At 57.1% G+C, this 18,630-nt stretch overlaps 1 protein-coding gene across 3 annotated transcripts in view; it reads right to left on the reverse strand.

Annotated features, from left to right (window-relative positions):
* Positions 1–18,630, reverse strand: part of SEPTIN9 (septin 9) — a 145,631-nt gene that overhangs the window by 112,018 nt on the left and 14,983 nt on the right. Inside the window, exon 2 of one of the 3 annotated variants that reach the window (XM_081804405.1) lies at positions 18,567–18,623. The exons of 1 other annotated variant lie outside the window; for it this stretch is intronic. In XM_081804405.1, coding sequence (XP_081660531.1) covers positions 18,567–18,623 — 57 coding nt within the window. Of the gene's footprint in view, positions 1–9,961; positions 10,720–18,566; positions 18,624–18,630 lie in introns of those variants that run through there. One more of the 3 variants, XM_081804407.1, reaches the window with a different exon arrangement.

An 18,630-nucleotide genomic window follows, 5' to 3' on the forward strand; every position in this document is an offset into this window, starting at 1 on the left:
GTTCTCTCTCTCTCATTCTCTCTCTCTCAAATAAATAAATAAAATCTTTAAAAAAAAAAAAGATTTTATGTATTTAGGGGCACCTGGGTGGCTCAGTTGTTAAGCATCTGCCTTTGGCTCAGGTCACGATCCCAGGGTCCTGGGATCGAGCCCTGCACTGGGCTCCCTGCTCGGCGGGAAGCCTGCTTCTCCCTCTCCCACTCCCCCTGCTTGTGTTCCCTCTCTCGCTGTGTCTCTCTCTGTCAAATAAATAAATAAATAAAAATCTTAAAAAAAAAAAAAAAGATTTTATGTATTTAATTGCGAGAGAGAGGGGAGAGGGGAGAAAGAGAGAGCAGCAGAGGGAGAGGGAGAAGCAGGCTCCCCAGTGAGCAAAAAGCCCAATGTGGGGCTCGATCCCAGGACCCTGGGCTCATGACCTGAGCTGAAGGCAGATGCTTCACTGACGGAGCCACCCAGGCCATCCCCAAGCAACCCACTTTTAAAATGGGCAATAGATTTGAAAAGACCCTTCGCAAAGGAGAAATAGATGAGTCCGCAGTAAGCACACGAAAATGTGCTCAACAGCATTAGTCATCAGGAAAATGCAAATTAAAACCCTAATGAGATACCACTACACACCCAGCAGAAGGATGGAATTGTAAAGAAGGACAGCACCAAATGTTGGCGAGGACGTGGAGCAACGGGAACTCTCCTATATGGCTGGTGGGCGTGTAAAATGGTACAGCCACTTTAGGAAAAGATCTGGCAGTTTCCTGTAAAACTAAACTCATACCTACCTACCCTCTGGTCCAATAATTCTACTTGGTGTTTACACAAGACAAATGGAAGCATACGCACACACAAACACACAGAAGTTGTATAAGAAAGCTCATAGCAGGAGTGCTCAGCTGGCTCAGTGCATGGAGCATGCGACTCCTAATCTTGGGGTCGTAAGTTTGAGCCCCACGTTGGGGGTTGAGATGACTTAAAATAAAAAAATCTTAAAAAAAAAAAAAGAAAGAAAGGAAAAGCAAGCAAGCAAGCAAGCTCATAGCAGCTTTATTCATAAGAGTCTCACCCTGGAAACATGCAATGAACACCACTCAGCAATCATGGGACTACTAGTGCTGGCAGAAACATAGATAGATCTAAAAAAAACACAAACTGGCAAAACTAATCAATAGTGGAAAATAACAGAATTTTGGCAGCCCCCAGGCAGGTGGAGGCAGAGACTGACTGGCAAGGAGCATGGATGGTGATACTCTGTATCCTGATAGGAGTTCAGATGCACAGTGTAAGTCTACGCCCAAACTCAGAGTGCTACACTTAAGATCTGGGAGTTTCGTGGCACATAAATTTTACCAAAAGAAAGAAAAAGAACTATAAACAAATACTGGACTCTAGCTAGTGAGATGCAAGCTGAAATACTTGTAGGGTAATGTGTATGGATATCAGCAACTTATTCTGAAATGGATCCCTCCAAATCCCATGGATTATTGGCAGATGGAGGGAGGGACGTGGGTTGAAGCCAACAGAGCATAACGTACATTGCAGAGTCTCGGTGGTGGACGTGGGGAGGGGGGTTTGGCGCTAGAATTCTTTCATCTTTCCTGTGTGTTTGAAATGTTTCATAGTAAAAAGTTGGAAAAATTTTAAAGAGACTGAGACATATCAACCACAAATAGGAAGAAGAAGGATGTAGCCGGAGCCCCCTCCCGCAAAGCAGGAAGCCCCCCGGTTTCGGGGGAGTCCTTGCTCCCGCGCCGGTGCCTTCCCATCCTCGCCATGATTCCCGCTCTCTCCACCCGCCACTTCCCACCAGTAGTGAGCAGCCCCGGGAAGTGGAGATAACACCGGGCAGGCAGCCTGTTCCCGCAAATTCGGTGAGCCGGGAGACGGGCAGGGGCTGTCTCTCGAGGGCCTGCACTGCCACCTGCTGGGGGAAAGGCTTTCTGCAATCCGTCTCCCTTCGGGTTTGCGGCCTCCTCCCTCCCCAGGCCTCACCCTGCCCCTCACTGAAGTAAGGGGGGGCACCCATGCCTGGATGATGCATGTTTCCAGAACCCAGGCCCCTCTGTCCACTCCTCCCCAGAGAGGTGCGAGCTGGGGTGGCGGGCCCTGCAGGGCGTTCCCTAGAGTACCCCCCCAACCCTTAAACACACAGCACAGAGGCACAGCCCAAGCCCCCAGCCCACCGTCACCCCCAGCCCCATCCCTCTCCCTTGGACTTGGCGCCATCGGGATCAGGACACGCTGAAGATGCTGGAGCTTGGAAACATGCTGACATCCACCATCCCAAAGCTTATTATCAGATAACATCCAGTGACATCTCACCCAGCCCCACGGTCCAGAGCCCTGCATCCTTGAATCGAAATGCCACCTGGAGAGGCCCCCTGGCCCCTGGTGGGCTGGCCGGGCAGATGGTGGGGGGCCGCCTGTGTGCACACCAGGAGCAGCAGGGCTAGAGAGGGGTGCAAGTCTGAAGCGAAGCCCCGGAAAGGTGAGGTCTCGGGCCTGGGCGAGGCTTCTGTGCTCACCCATCACACCACACCAGGTGGCTGGTGGATGGTCAAGGAGCACACTAAGTAGCAAGCAGGGCTTGACCGAAACATCCCCTGTGTGGGCCAGGGATGCTCAGGCACCCACTGTCCGCCGTCCTGTGAAAGCAGCTCTTGAGTCTTCGTCCCCTCCCCAGCCCTTGCCAGCTGAGTAGAAACACAGGTGCTGGAGAGGCTGCAGCTCCGTCCACGCCAGCAGGAGGGGCATTAGCCCCTGGCGGGAATGTGGCATCACACCGGAGCTAACTGCCTGGAGACGCGGGACCTTGTGTGACATGAAGGAGCGAGCCACCTGTCCCATGCTGCAGTTCCTCTTGAGGCTGCCCGCTCAGGATCACTGTCCCAGGACTCAGGCGGCCTCAGCCTCACCCCACGGTTGGCCAAGCCACAACCAGCATACTCCTAACAGCCAGCACCCTCCTAGTGGGGACGGCGCAAGCCTCCCTCCAGGGCAGGGCTGGGCGGCAGGTCAGTGCATCTGCGACCGCGTCAACCACCCGGGGTGCCCCCAGCAATCGGAGGCCCTCCCTCTCCCACTGCAAAGAACAACTGCAGCGTCCCCCTTCCCTCTAGGCCTCCCTGCTTCCCCTCCCAGCCCGCCGCAGGTGACTCAGCAGCCACTGGGCATTCAGGGCCCATGGCTCCCTCCACAGGGCACCCAGCAGGTCTCCCCAGCACAATCTGACCCGGATCCACCCCTCGCCTTGATGATCCAACCTCAGGGCCTTTGCATTTTCTGTTCTCTTTGCCCGAAAGCTCTTCCTTTGGACGCTGGCCTGGTCAGGCCCTTCCAGTTATGCAAGTTTCAGCTCAGTGTCACCTCCTCAGGGAGGGCATCCACTAATTCCCCAACACACACACACATACACACACACAGGGACATGCGCAGCAGGTAATGATCACATCACCTGTTCTGGGCTCCTTCACAGCCTTCGTCTAGAATCATCTATCAATGTGCTTATTGGCTAGCTGCTTGACATCTAGTTCAGGTGGAGACCCACAGGAACAAGGGCTGTATCCTCCTCGCTCCTATAGGCCGAGAACCTAGGTGAGCACCTGCACATTGCAAGACCTCAAGAAATATTCAAAAAGTGAACTGGAACGGCCTGAGCCTAATGGTGCTGCAAACAGGACCCCCGCTAATGAACGACAGGAGGTGAACTCCAAGCAGAAGACACCACACAGATTGTTGGCCCTCTGGTGGGAGGGGGTAGGAGAGTGGCAGCAGAGCCCCACGGCCCCGCCATACTCATCTGCTCCCACAGATCCACCCAGCCCCAAAGCATGTAGTTTTTATAGCAAAGTTTCAGGGCTGGTGCCTCTTCACTAATTTCCTAGGGGTGTGTTGCTTTGTTTACTCAGCTTTGCTCAAGTCAGAGTTTCCTCATTAGTTTAAAGAAAAGGGGAAAAAAAGAAAAAAAAGGAAGGAGGATCTGAAGGTCTAAAGGCAGAAGTGCTCTCCACCACGAGCTGAAATCCACATTGCTATCTGTCTAGAGTTCAAGCTGTGGCCAAGACATTTCTCCAAGCTCAGGCCACTTGTTAGGAGGAAATCTCCCCCGTTTCTCGGTCAGGTCCCACCCTACCCTTTGCCCGGTCACATGCCCAGCCCAAAAGGAGCTGAATCCACAGCCGACCCCGTCAGCGGAATCTGTGTGTGGCTGCTGAAGGCGTGCTGAGTGCTGGAGGGCCTCTGGGCAAAGGGGTTTGAGCGGCAGCCTCAGGACAGAAGTTTCTGTCACACAAGAGGGATGACCAACTCTGAGCAGGAGGCAGAAGAAGCCACGTGGGAGGGTGTGGGTGGAGAGGTTTCCTGAGAAGGAGCATGGAGACAGACCAATGGACACTGAGCCCCACACCCTGCCACAAAGACAGCGAATGTCTCACACAGACTGGGCAGGGAGACCACAGAGAAGTAGAGGTACCTCCACACGGTGGAACCCAGAACACCCCAGGCTGGCCTCCACTGTCAGCCCAGAAGGGCCCGGGGGGGCTGCCCCGGGCATAGCACACATCCAGCTATGGTCCAGGCCAGAGCTGAGGCTCTGTGGCCAGCCTGGGGCAGGGAAGGATTCAAGGCCTGGCCCAGCCCAGGATTTCCCCACTCCCTCTCACCCAGAGGAGCCAGCCTGGGTGTGAGGAAAGAAAAAGAGTGAATCAGGAACCTTACCTCACCCCATATCCAGAAATTAACTCAAAATGGATCAAAGGTCTCAACGCCAGAGCCGAAACTATACAACTCTTAGGAAAAATCACAGGGGAAAAGCTTTGTGACAATGGGTATGATAGCACATAAACACAGGCAACAGAAGAATGAACAGTAAAATGGGATTTTGTCAAACGTAAAAACTTCTATGCATCAAAGAACACCATCACTAGCGTGAGAAGGTAATTGACAGAATGCGAGAAAATACTTGGAAATCATGTAGCAGATAAGGGATTAATATGCAGGATATATAAAGAACTCCTACAACCAACAACAACAAAAAAACCCAAAACAACCCAATTAAAAACTCAGCAAAGGACTCAAAGAAACATTTCTCCAAAGACACCCAGATGCCAACAAGCCCGGGAGAAGACGCTCACCGTCTCTAAGCATTTAGAGAAATGTACATCAAAACCACAGGGAGACACCACTTCGCACTCACTAGTTTGGCCGTTATCCAAAGAAACAAATAAGTAAATAAAATAGCAACGTCAGTGAGGGGCGGGGGAAATTGGAACCCTTGTGCCCTGCTGGTGGGAATGTGAAATGGTGCAGCCACTGGGCAAGCAAGGACGGGAGCTTCCCAACAAAATTAAACATAGAGTTCCCACCCGATCCAGCAACTCTGCTTCTGCGTAGGTACCCAGTATGTCTGAAAGTGGGGACTCGAGCAGATATCTGCACACCCATCTTCATAGCAGTAGTTGTCACAGAAGCCTACAGGTGGAAACAATGTACATGTCTATCCAAAGATCAAAGAAGAAACAATGTGGTCTATCCATAGAATGGAACGTCACTCCGTCTTAAACTAGGAAGGGAACTGACACCTGCTACAACATGGATGGACTGGGAAGAGATTATACGAAGTGAAATAAGCCAGGCACAGACAGATGAACAGTGCATGATTCTACGTCTATGAGGAATAGTCAAACTCACAGACACAGGCAAGTTGGATGGTGGCTGCCAAGGGCAGAGGGGAGGGAGAAAGGAAAGCTGATGTTCCGTAGGGACAGAGTTTCATTCTGGAAGGTAAAGAAGTTCTGCAGATAGATGGACGGTGGCACAATTCTGTGAACGTACTTATTAAATGCCACCGAACTATATACCCTGAAATTGTTAAAACGGCAATTTGTATGTTATGTGTATTTTACCACGATGTTTAAAAAGAGTTCAGAGTCCGGCACAGAGCTCCGGGCATCCCTGGACCCTGCAGTCAGGACCGGGGAGCTCCGGGCAGGAAGCAGGTCAGTCTCCTGGCTGGCTCTTGGAATCCCAACAAGGTTGAGTTCTCCACACCCCACCAGGCATACGTGACCCAGTGGAAAAGGCTAGTGGCCACACCAAAAGGTCCAGAGTGGGACAACGAGGAATCTGAGACATCCAGGATACATCAGGACTGGAGTGGGCTAAATGGTGATCCCCCAAAAAATGCATGCTCACCTAGAACCTTGAACATGATCCTATTTGGAAATAGGGTATTGTGAGTGTAATTCAGGTAAGGATCTGGAGATTCATCATCCTGGATTATCGGAGGGGGGGGGCGCGGGGAAGTCAAATCCAGTGATGAGTGTCCTCATAAGAGAGAAGAAGCAGAGCTTGGGGACACAGAAGGCTCTGTGACAACAGGCAGAGACTGGGTGATGCTCCTACAGGTCAAGGACCACCGGGGATCACAAGCAGCCCCCAGAAGCCAGGAGAGGGGTACAGAGCCTTCAGAAGGTCTTCGGAAGGAACCAGCCCTGCCAACACCTTGAATTTGTACTTCCAGCCCCCAGAACTCTGAGAGAGTCTGTTGGTGTTGCTTTAAGCCGCTCAGTCTGTGGCACTTGGTTTCAGCACCCCTAAGAGACTGCTCCAGGGACCAAGTCCCTCGCCAGTCAGAGCCAGAAGAGGAAGGGGGCTGGGAAGGCTACTGGCTACTCCTCTGGTCTTGGAGATGAGGGAAATAAAGCCAGAGAGGACAAAGCAGGGCCAGGAAGCTTGTGACCCGCAGTGTCTGTCCAGGACCAGGGTGAGAAATGCCCAGGGGACTCAGAGACAAGCAGGGACAGGTGATGGGTGTCCAGCTCCCTGCCCTCCCCCTGACAGTGGACACCCTGAGAAGAGCAGACCACCAGCTCTTCCGCCCCGCCCCCACCTTCTGGCTGAGTGCTCTGTGCCTCACTGTGTTGGGCAGACACCCAGCCACGGACAGACGTCCAGTGACGGAGCAGCCGGCCCTCCCAGGACCCCACATCGACGTCCATGACAGAGCAGAGAGCCTTCCACATTCCCTGCATGCAACTCACCCGCGAGGCCTGTTCCCACCCTCCCCGAGGCCCAGCTGAGCTAAGTAACAGCTCCCCAGTGGAAAGTTCCCTTCTTGGAGATTCTCTCCCTGCTGAAATACAAGCACTTGGAACAAGATAAAACTGCTTAATTTGTAAAAGCCACAAAGCCAGTCCAGAACAAGGAAAAAAACCCGACCCTTGGCTGGAAGGAGCGGCCTTCTGTGTCTCAGCGGCCAGTCACTGCTCCGTGACTCATCCCTGCCCTGCTGACAAGCCCTCCGGCATCTTCCCGGGGCGGTGGGGGGAGAGGGGGAGCCTCCGAGAGGGCCGGGGCTACCCCACCGCCCAGGAGGACCCCAGGCCCCAGAATCACAAACCGGGCAGGAGCCCAGTGCTGCCGAGAGAAGGAGCGAGCAGATGGCAGGGTCCTGCGTCTGCCTGCACCTGCCCCAAGCCCCTTTCCCCTCCCCATCAGCTCCTCCTGGACAGCGCCGGGCAGTGGCCGAGAGCCGGCCGGATGCACCTCAAACGCCAGCCCCGTGGGGCACGGGCAGTTGCAGTTCTGTCTGGAAGTGGTCGGGTGGGGCGCTGGGCCGGGCAGGACACCCTGGCCCCCAGCCCCACCTCTGCCCGGTGTGCGGGTGGGGACTGAGGTAGCTGTCGCAACTGCCTTACCGCAAGACAAGCGGAGAAGGAAGGAGCCTTCGGGAGCCCCACAGAGCAGGCTCAGAGGCCCACCAGCGGTGGGGTGCTGCCTTGGGCCACGCCAGTCCAACCCCTTCACGTTACAGGCTAGGAACCTGAGGCCCCAGGCCACAGAGGGACAGGATGGCACTCATTTCCTTGGGGGGTAGAAGGGGGGGTGGCACTGCTTAGGAGCTGAGTTATAATCAAAGACCAAGGTCAAGATCTGAGCAGGTCTGAGGAACACGTAGGGAAAGGGCTTGAGGATTTCCATTGTCATTCATGTCTGTAACCAGTTTCTAACGAAGCTTTGAAAGAAAGAAGTAATTTTTAGTGACAACACATCCCTATGAGAATTTCATCAATAGTACCAATTTTTCCTCAGGCACATCCTGAGAGAAAGTCCCTTTTTTATCCCTCGCAGGCAGTCCCAGCCGAGGGCGGTGGCACCTAGCGTAGCCGTAAGGGTGCAGAGCTGACCGTTTTCAAAGGCAGTTTGGTTCAGTTCATGAACAGCTGCTGGGGTCTGGCCAGCCCAGAAGGTTCCAAGAGTGTTGTCACTTCCCAAGGGTCTCCTCCCCACTTTGTGTCCTGGCTCTCTGCTCCCCCGGTCACCCATCTGGGCTGTGGTTTGGTCATCTGTGACATGAAGGCTGGACCCACGGCCCCCGAGGCTCTGCAAGCCAGGCTGGTGAAGTGACTGTCCTCCCGAGCCCCGGAGGGACCCTGTCAACACCCCGTGCCAGGCGAGCGCAGGGAACTCTGGCTCCACACCCCTCTACCCCAGCTTGCCCATGTGACTGAGCTCACAGCTTGGTTCTGCGGGTCTCCATGGCTGCCCCTCATCCTGTGGCGGTCCCAGAGGTACACACGCACACACACACACACACACACACACACACACGGCCGGTCAGCAGCTCTCCTCCCCGGGGCTGCCCCATCAGCCCTGACATCCCATCAGGATCTGATCAGCCCCTGGAGCAGCAGATAAGGAGAAGCCTCAGGACGGGCCACCCTTTCCTCTGGCCTCTTTGGGAGCCCCCCAACACACAGTGGCAAGCAACAGACGAGGGGCTATGGCACCTGTGGGGTGACATTCTGAGGCTTACCAGGACCCAGGGGTCAGCGTGGAGTAGCTGAAGCCCGAGGATGCCCCAGAGCTGCCTGGTGGACCCAGGACGCCTGAGGGGCACACGGTAGGCAGCAGGCGCTGTAATGAAGGGGACTTACTCATGATGTCAGACACTGACCGAGTCACAGCGTGCCACGGCTGGCTGAGGGGCGGGGAGCCTGACCCGGGACAGGGGGCCATCTAACAGGGATGACTCAAGCCAGAGCTGCCTCCTTTCTCTGCAGGGTCAGCTCTTGCACCACCCTGATGGCTCCGTGCCCGCTCTGTGGGGGTCGGCAGTGAGAACGGCCCATCTATGAAATGCTGGACCCCAGGGAGAGCAGGGATGGGTCCAGACCCGCGAGGCCCCTCTGGCCCAAGGACCAGCATCTGCCCTCCCTCCGTGCCCTGATGTGACATCGAGATGCTCTAAACAGTGATTCTGCTCCAGAATCTGAGCAGAGCCCACGTCTGCTACTCTCCCTGGCCTAGAGCGTCCCGCGGTGACCCTGGAAGATTGTCACTCCCCCTCCCTGCTGCAGGGTTCCCAGGTGAGTGAGGACCTGAGTGACACCACCGCCCTGGCCCCCAGGGGGATTCACCTTGGTTAATGCCCCAACCTTCTAGGACCAGCTCTGTCTGCTGTGCGTGGGCACACACACGTTTGCACGTCTCCTCTGAGCACTGGGAGCTCCACCCCTGCAATGAACTCCTGGGAAGGCACCAAAATGCTATTTCAGGGAGGAGACCGGGGCAGCCTTGAAGACGGACTTTGGCTGGCAGCAAAAACACAAACCACACGGTGGACAAACCAACCAACTAGCAGCCCAGATGCCGCCACCCCAGAGCCAGGAGCCGGCCGCCGGTCCCCCCACCCTTTCCCGGAGCGCGGCCCCAACGGTCTCAGCCCTCCCAGCGCCTCGAGATGCACTGGGGACCGAGTGAGAATAGCGAGGGGAAGGAGAGCAGAGTTTCAATACAAGCCAGACTTCGTGAAGCTTAGCTCTGGGAACACTGTGTCCCACGACCTCAGAACAGTCGAAAGGAAAAGAAATATGTCCACAAAAATGAATAAAAGTGACCCCGGGTGCTTATTTCCCGAAGCACAGACACAGCTCTGAGTTAAGGGAGGGGGCAGCGAGTGGCCTACCTGTGATCCGGTCTCTCTCCATTACTACGGATATATTTAGCAGCAGGCGGGAGTCCCGGCGGCGTCCCCCTTTCCAGAGGCGTCCTCCCCTTCTCACCCCCGACGCCCTCCCTCTTTCTGCCTCCTCCTCTTCCAAAAACACTCTTTGTCTGGTCTAATTTCTTCAATCTGTTGCAATCACGAATGCATCCAAATTACCACATTTCCATGTGCTGATCATATGTTTGTGCCCCAAACTGAAGTAGCATTGTCTCTTTGAATCGGGGAGGAGAAGGGACCGAGGCAGAGCCGTGAAGGCGAGGACGGCGGGGCGGGGGCCGGACGTGGGCCGCGAGCCTCCCGCAGCCCCAGGGTCCCGGCCGGACCGCCGCCGTCTGGGCTTTGTGCGCGCGCGGAGGCTCCAGAGGGGCAGCGTGTGGCTTCCGGCGGCCTGCTCTCCACCCCCTCTAGCCCCTCCGCCAGGCCTGCAGCTCCTTTTTAATATCCACTTGGAGAAGCTTAACTTAGCCTCTTGGAAACCAGCTCACAGTCAAATTCCTGGCGACTTCCAAAGTCTTTCATTTTCCCCGGCCCGCGACGCGATGCTACGCTTCCTCCGGCTGGAGCGTTTCAAAAGCCTAGTTCCTGCATGCCTGCCTCGCCTTCCCTGCACCGCGGGGGCCCTGCAGCCCACCCCGACCCCCGGCGTAGCCCCAAGGAGGCAGGCGGCCACGGAGGGCTCCGGAGCACCTGCCCCGACGAGCCCGGCGGAGCTGCCCCTGTGGCTGCCCGGTGTCCTGTCAGCGCCGGCGGTGACACAGTCCACTGGCCGTCCCACCCGGGCCAGTGGGGGGTGAGGGGGCGGTGCGAGGGAGACTTCCTGGAAGGTCCCACTTGCTCATGAGTCAGTGCGTCCCCAGCTGTCCCCGGGGAGGGAGCCTGGCTCCTCAGCATGGTTCCCCACACTCAGCACTTCTCTGGGAGGGGCCCCCCAAGGCCTGGCTAGGGGCTCAGCTGTTTCCCGCTCTTCCCCTGGGGTCCCCCGGGGGGGGCTGCTCACCTGGCAAACTCAGGGGGGAACCCACCAGCACCTGGTCAGAGTCAGGGGGTTGCCCATGCACATCTGGATGGTGCCGGCAAAGTTCCCATCCCCTCCTGCCTGGGACAGGACCCCAAATGCAGTCTCCTATGTAGCAAGGCTGTCTCCTTGGGGGCGGGGGCACCGAACAGCAACCATCTCCCCACCCCACCCCAAAGCAGAGCTTGGAGGACAGCCCCAAAAGTGGCCTGCCTGCTGAGGGAAGGTGGGAGCAGTGTCTCAGCCCAAGGAGGTCCCACAGGCTCAATAATGGCCCCCAAAGAGATCACATCGTAATCCCTGTAAATGGGACCTAATTTGGAGAGTCTTTGCAGACGGGGATTAAGTGAAGGATCTTGAGCCTGGATTATCAGGGTGGGCCCTAAATGCCATCACGCGCCTCGTGCCTCGTACAGGAGGGAGGCAGAGAGAGGTCTAGGGTACAGACACAGAGAAAGGGATGTGAAGGCAGAGCAGAGAGAAACTTGACGACCCCGCCTTTGAAGGCTGGATGCAGACCCCAGAAGCAAGAAGAGGCCAGGAAAAGACCCTCTCCTGGAGTCTTGCAGGAGGTGCAGCCCCGAGCACACCTCGATCTCAGACCTCCAGCTCTAGAACCTTGAGAGAATGCGCTTCTGTCATGGCAAGCCACCAAATCCGCGCCCATTTGTTCGGGCCCCCCAGGGAACACAGACAGACACCATAAACCAGCGAGCCAGTGTCCCCGTCTAACATTTTCTGGTCATCATATTCCATTCGAAAATATTATGTTCCACCAACCACCAACAACCCTTGAGTTCGAACAATGGCAATCAGGGAGAATTTTTTGGTTTATTCATTCAATCTCTTCCCCGATTTTGAAAAAATATTCCTTACTGGTTTTTCTGATTATAAATGTAATATTTGTTCATTGTATTAAATTTAGAAACGAAAGAGAACATATAAAGAAGAAACCCCTTTAATACCACATGGGACTCTCCGGCACCAATTCCCAGCAGGGCAAGCAGGCCCAGGAAGGCCCCACAGACAGGCACGCTGGTGGGAATTCGGGGTAGGCCAGGCCCCTGGCTGGCGGTGGGGGCCACGTCCCTCCTGGCCGCCGCCTCCGGGCGCTGAGCACACAGACTGTGATTTCATTGCCGTAGTCGGTGCAGCTGAGCACAGCTCTGACCCTCGGTTCTTCCCCGGCATAGTTTGGCTCAATGTCCATTCCCCCACCATGCCTAAAAATCCAAGCATTCTGGCCCAAGCAAGGGATCATTTGAAACCAAAAACCTGGCAGCACCAATTGGCTCCAATGAGGCCCGTGTTAGTCATGAGCCAGCTCAGAGGCCAGGCGCAGAAGTGGGGTGAGGCCAGGCCGTGGGAGAAGGGGGCCGCCAACCCCCTAGGGCTCACCGAGGCCCGGTCTAGGCACCAGCACTCTCCCCGCCCCGGCGGGGGGCGGGGGGGTGGGTGGGTGGGAAGCAACCTTCCAGGCCAGGCCGGACCTGCATCCCCAAAGTTGGTTCCCCACGTGGCTCCATCCTCCACTGACATGGCTCTGTGGTTACATAAAACTAGAAGCCTGCCTTAGATTCCTCCGGCATATTAGCATAGTAAATGCAATGAGTAGTCCCTGTGAGGGGGCTGGCTTCCTTCAACCCAGCACTTCCCAAATTGGACCAACACCTGCCATCTGGGGGAGGCAGGAACCCCCCACGGCCACAGCTTTGGGAAACTGCCCCCGCTCCCAGCCACCCCAGCCAGCCCACGCCCTGGGGTTGGCACCGTTGCCCAACAGCCTCTTCCAGACAGTCCTCAAGATGGTATCTCTGTCCTTCACCCCCCCAAAAGATCTGTACCCACCATCTGCATACTCCCATCGATGTCCCCATCCCCAGCGAGGGGCGTGGTACAGGGCATGGTACAGGGCGAGGAGGAAGAGCTGGAGGACGGCTTTGTCGTTAAAGACATGGCTCAGGCCCCCTCATGAAGCACAGCTGCAAGCCCCCTGCACCCCGTGGGGAGAGGACACACAGCTAAGAGATGTTCCCGGGGTGCCCCGAACTCCCACCACCAGGCCAGGAGGATGATTCCCATGATGTGGGCAGCAGGGGCCCCAGGACCAACGTGGCCTCGTTCCCGGTGTGCCTTCTGAGGAGGGGCCATGAGGAGGTGGGGGCAGAGGAGCCCGGCTGAAAGGAGGCTTTCTGAGGCTCTGGGCTCAGGCTTTGGGCCCCCGCCCCCATGCAGATACTCGCGAATCCTCCATAATCAGCTCCACGATATGGGGAACTCTCACTCTAAAAAATGACTTTTCTGTTCATTTCCTGCTCATCCCCAGACTCCACCACTCAAGTCTGCTTCCCTGAGTTAAAAATAAAGGCGCTCCATCCTGACCCCCTCCCGCTGACCCTCCCATAGCCGCCTCGGCTACCGTACCTGCCAGGAGAGTGGGCAGCCCGCCCCAGCCCGGCCGCCGGCAGCCTCCCCGAGCGGGGCGGATTCTGGGCCCGGGCAGCTACATTCCTCTCAGGAACCTTCTCTCCACTCTTTATTGTGCAACAAGTTTCGGCTGTTCCTAAATAAATACAACCCAGCTCCTCTCTGCCCTGGGGACAGCTGCGGGGTTTACTGGTGCTAACAGCCTGGACCGGCCTGTTGCTCTGGGAGTTCTTCCAGGGCAGTGTGGAAGGGAACCAAGACAATGGCGAGAGGCAGCCCAGACGGGGCCCAATTCCGTCACTAACAGGCCTCACGCTCAGCCATCCACCCTGGGCTGCAGCCCGGCCGGAGCCCAAGGCCCCCGACTGTAAGGGGATAGAGGAGTACGGAGGCCAGGCTCTCAGAAGCGTCTGCCCCTGGGCCCCCTGGTTGAAACTTCTCCCGAGAATACTGGAAACTCCCCTGAAGAGCTGGTGTCTTTCACTTCCTGCCAGGAACCCACTAGGTGCCCAGTAAATGCTCGCTGGAAGAACAGTGAATTTGAAGATCCAACGTGTAGACTCTCCCGACCAGCACTGCCCACCAGAACGTTCTGCGATGACGTAAACGTTCTCTATCTACCGCCTTCAATATGGCAGCCACGTGTGCCTACTGATGCATGGGTGTGCTTCTCCCAACCCCTCCTCCCCAGAGACACTGCATTCTCCATGAATTTCTTCACCGGAAGACAAACAAAGAGAAAAGCTACTTTCCAGCCAACGCAAAAGAAGGCTGACATTTCTATTTTAAGCTCGTTCTTTGGCCGACCATCCCAAGCTTGTCCTATCAAGTTCAATTCAACAGTATGTATGGCCTGCTAGCCATGTGTCGTAAGAACATCCAGCCCTGTGGGCAGGAGGACAAAGAAACCCCTGAGGCCAACCTTGGAGATGGACAGGTTGGGTCACAGTTACCCCGGAGAGACAATGCCTTCAGAGATGAGAAGGCGCAGGGCCCATCCTGGAGCTGTGGGCCCGGGAAGGCGGGAGCGCACAGACCAAGGAGGGAGGACGCGGGAGTGAGAGCCTGGAAGGGGGGACGGGTCAGGCTGGGAAGCGTCATGGACACTGTTGTGTGGCTTACTTTAACTTGTGGGGAAAAGGGAACTAAGGGTTCTTTAAGAGCCCATGATCAGGTCTATTTCGGATAATCACACGGATGGAGCCTGTGGCCCAGTCCTGGGCACGCAGGCGGGTCTTAGTAAATGCCACCGAAGGCCGATGGGAATAGAGCAGCCTCCGTGGGGAGACGGGGTACAGAGGAGGAGGGACACTGATGCCTGCCCAGGCCCAGGCCACGAGGCAGCCCATCCAAGGGTCATCTGAGGGGAGGGGGAGTTGCTAAGATCTTGTGACCTGCCAACCTGAGGGCGCTGGGGGTGGGGCAAAGGTCAAGGACGATGCTGAGATTTCCTGCTTCCTCAAGCAGGACCTGGGCGGATGGCCAGGCTGAGAGCTGAGAGGAACGAAGGAGGAGCAGGTGTCCATGGGTGCGAGGGGCAGCACCAGCGAGGGGTGCCCGTGGGGGGCCCCGGGCAGCCGGACTCTGGCTGTGTCTTCCTTGAGCAGCTCCCCAAGGCCCAGGCACACTCTTTGCCTTTGCCCACACGGCCGTGATGATGGCAGCCAGGCTGTGCGTACAGTTGGGCGTCCTGAGCATGAGGCAGAGAGCTCACCGGGCCCAGAGCAAGGAAGGGGTGTGCGAGCCCAGACAGAAGGACTGGGGGGGTGAGGCGGGAGCAACTGCAGGGGATCCCATGGGGCACCTGCATTAAGGGCAGAGACACGGTCCAGACAGCAGTATTTCAGGGAGATCCTCCTGTGGGGAGAGGGTCGTCCGCCCACACGAGCCCAGGGGGATGGTACATGGGCTTCCTGGGGCTGCTGTGACAAATCACCACAGAGGAAGAGGCTTAAAACAACGGAAGCTGATTCGCTCCCCATTCTGGAGGCCAAAGTCCAAAATCAAGGTATTGGCAAGGCCCAGCTTCCTCCAGCGGCTTCGGGAAAACCCTTCCTGCATCTTCTAGCTCTGGGTGCTGGCGTCCCCGGGCTTGTGGCCGCCTCACTCCATCTCTGCCTATGTCCTCACGTGGCCTGCTCCCCTGCTCCCCTTCTTGTAAGGACTCCCGCCGTCGGACTTAGGGCCACCCTAACTCCAGCAGGATCTCATCTCCAGGTCCTTAACTAATCATGCTTCTAAGACCTATTTCCAAGTCAGGCCACTTTCTGAGGTTCTGGGTGAACATGAATTCCGGGGGGACGTTAGTCAACCCCCTACAGCAGGGATGAGGCCACCCATCTCAGAGGTATTTGAAGGAGGAACAGCAGGACCCAGAACACACCGGATGTCCGGGCAGAAGGAGAGGCTCTGAGGAGTCCCAGAGGGGACGGTCGGGCAGCTGGCTGGGCCGGCCGCGGGAGGTGAGAAGCTGACTGAGGGGAAACGCTGTGTGAGCTGTGGGAACCAGGGCAAAGGTTGGCCAGAGACAGTGGCCCGGAGGCAGCAGCCCAGAGAGGCTGCCCGAGGCACCGCAAGCGGGTGAGCGTGGGAGAACACACTGGAAGGCCACTTGGGAGGTCTGAGTGTGGGCATCCCCTCAGCCCAGACGATCCGCCTGGGGACACACACGTGTGCACGGGGACACATGAGAACGTTTCCAGCAGCGTCTGTAACAGAGGAAACCTTCCATGGACCTCCAACAACAGGCCAGTGGGTAGGTAACTCTGCCTGCCCACACAGAGAAGCCCTCGCCTACGGTCAAAATAAATGAACAAAGCTACACACACCCCGAGTGGATAAATCTCAAAGTCATCCTGTCGCGTGAAAAAGCAAAGAGCAACTACTGGCTGACTCCCCTTGCACACCCGATGTGACGCTGCCGATCCGCAGGACGAGGTGCATGTCGTCCACAGACACGCAACACAGACGTGCCCGGCAGTGACCGGTTCTGAATTCAAACAGGTGGTCACCCTGGTGGGAACGGGCATGGAGAGGGTCACCTGGGGGCTCACAGCACACCTGGAACACCTTATTTCTCAAGAGGGATGGTGGGTGCATGGCTGGTTTATTTTAGTCTTAACAGGTTTTTTTTATATGTCTACCAATTCCATTTTTTAAAAAAGGGCAGAAAGTGAGTGAGCTCGTCAAAGGCTTGACCGTGGGTGTGGCCTGAGCTGATGGACTGTGGCTTGTACCAGAATCGGCCATTCCCGGCCTTGTCCCAAACAGCCTCGTGAAGAATCTGAGCTCATGGAGGATGCGCTGGGATAGTCCCTTGCCCTCTGGGAGCACTGGGGGTCCGGAGTCCCGGACACAGGCGACCGGGCCGTGTGCGACAAGAGGTCAGGCTGGGGGGAGGGGAGGAAGGGTGGCGGCTCCAAATGGGGATCCTGCGAGGGTCAGAGGGGCGGGCTGAGAGGCTGGGGTTCCAGGGAAGAACCCCGCTGGGACCCCGGTCTTAGCTGCAGGATGGCCGGGATTAGAGGAGCCAGGAAGACAAGGAAAGGGTGTCCCGGGGCAAAGCCCGCACAGGCCCCCACAGAGAGGGTTTCGTGTGTCAGCAGGCGGTCCCAAGCAAAACCCAGATCACCAGCTTGCAGCTCTGGGCTTCGGCAAATTATGCCTTAGGCTTCCAAGCGGAGCCATGGCAGGGGCTGCCAAGTGCTGACGGCACAGAACTGGCTGGTCTGAGCACAGGGAAGCAAGGGCCAGAGGAGACTGTCCCCACGGCCCAGGGCGCCAGTCTCCCGAGACCCCAACCCCCGAGCTCAGCAGCCCGTCCCCAGCCCCAGCACAAGGCAAGACCCCTAGACCCAGCCCGGCTGCTGGAAGGGCAGAGAAGCAGACCAGCTGCAGAGGCAAAGGGCTCCAGAGAAAAGTTCCCCAGAAAGACAGGGGCGGCTGGGCAGTCCAGTGGTTAGTGGCCCGACGCGGCTGCGGGGGGCGGAGCTCTTGCTTAACCACGGATGTGAATCATTCAGCCGCCCTGGAGACCTCCAGCCGGGCGTCACCCTTCCCTTTCCACACCCGGCCCCATCCTGCACCACAAGGGGCCTCAGACACAGCCGTGGGGACATCCCAGCCTATGCATCCACACGCCCCCAATACTGCCACCCCCACTCCCTGCCAGGCGCTGCCCCTCAGCCACCCCACGAGCCTAGGGGTGCCCAGCCCACGGGCAGGTGACAACTCTGACGGGTAGGCCTCAGAGAGGTTTGCAATGGCCCCGGAAGTAGGCTCGGGAACATCTGGGTAAGGAATTCTGGGGTAGCCAGAATGATCCGGGGCTGTCTAATTTCACAGCTGCTAGCTACATGTAGACATTATGTGGAAGTTAATTTAAAATACGTTAATTAAGTAATTCTACGCAAGTGATTGAATGAATAAAATAAACTTAATGTATTCTCAGGTGGTCGAGAGTCACGTGGCCGCTACGGCTGGTGTGGAACATTCCCACCATCACAGAAAGCTCTGCAGGGCAGGGCTTGTCTTGGAGGGAGGATATGGGCTCTAGGGGAGGTGAGTCCCTTCATCCTTCATCTCTGGGCCCCAATGTCCTCTTTGGAAAGAGGCCACCCGCATGGACACACAGAGAAAAAGCAGAGAGAAGAGCTCAGCCAAGACCACCGAGAGCCCACTTCTGTGACCTGTTCCCCGCTGCGTGTCTGCTCTGTCGCGGGAGCCCCCTCAGTTCTGCAGGGAGCAGCAGTGGTCCGTGGACCGACTGGCCCAGAGCTGCTCAGGGTCAAAGCCACCCGCCCACGGGCCACCTGTCCCTCAGCGCCTCAGCAGGGGCGGCCCTATGGCATCCACATCCACCTCTCCCCTCTGTCCTCTGGCCCGCACACGCGGGCCTGCTCCCTGAGCCAGAGCTGCCTCCCTACAGAGAGCCCCCCCGCCACGAGGCCTACCTCCGGCAGAGCTGTGGTCAGTGGGCCTGAAAGCCACCTGAATCAGAGCCATCAAAGACAGGGCCTCCCTGGGCCGCAGGCGAGGGGCCCCGCTCACCCGAGAAGGCCAGGCGGGACGGAGTGCTGGGCCGGAAGAACAGAGGGGGTCACAGCTGAACAAGCCACTTACCTGGGCCAGTGGGGTCGCCGAGCTTCCGGAGACGGTTGCTGGAGGTCCGTGTGACTCCTAAAGA

Source organism: Leptonychotes weddellii, chromosome 15 (genome assembly GCF_054177405.1).
Source record: "Leptonychotes weddellii isolate Sample4059 chromosome 15, ASM5417740v2, whole genome shotgun sequence".
Classification (NCBI taxonomy): domain Eukaryota; kingdom Metazoa; phylum Chordata; class Mammalia; order Carnivora; family Phocidae; genus Leptonychotes; species Leptonychotes weddellii.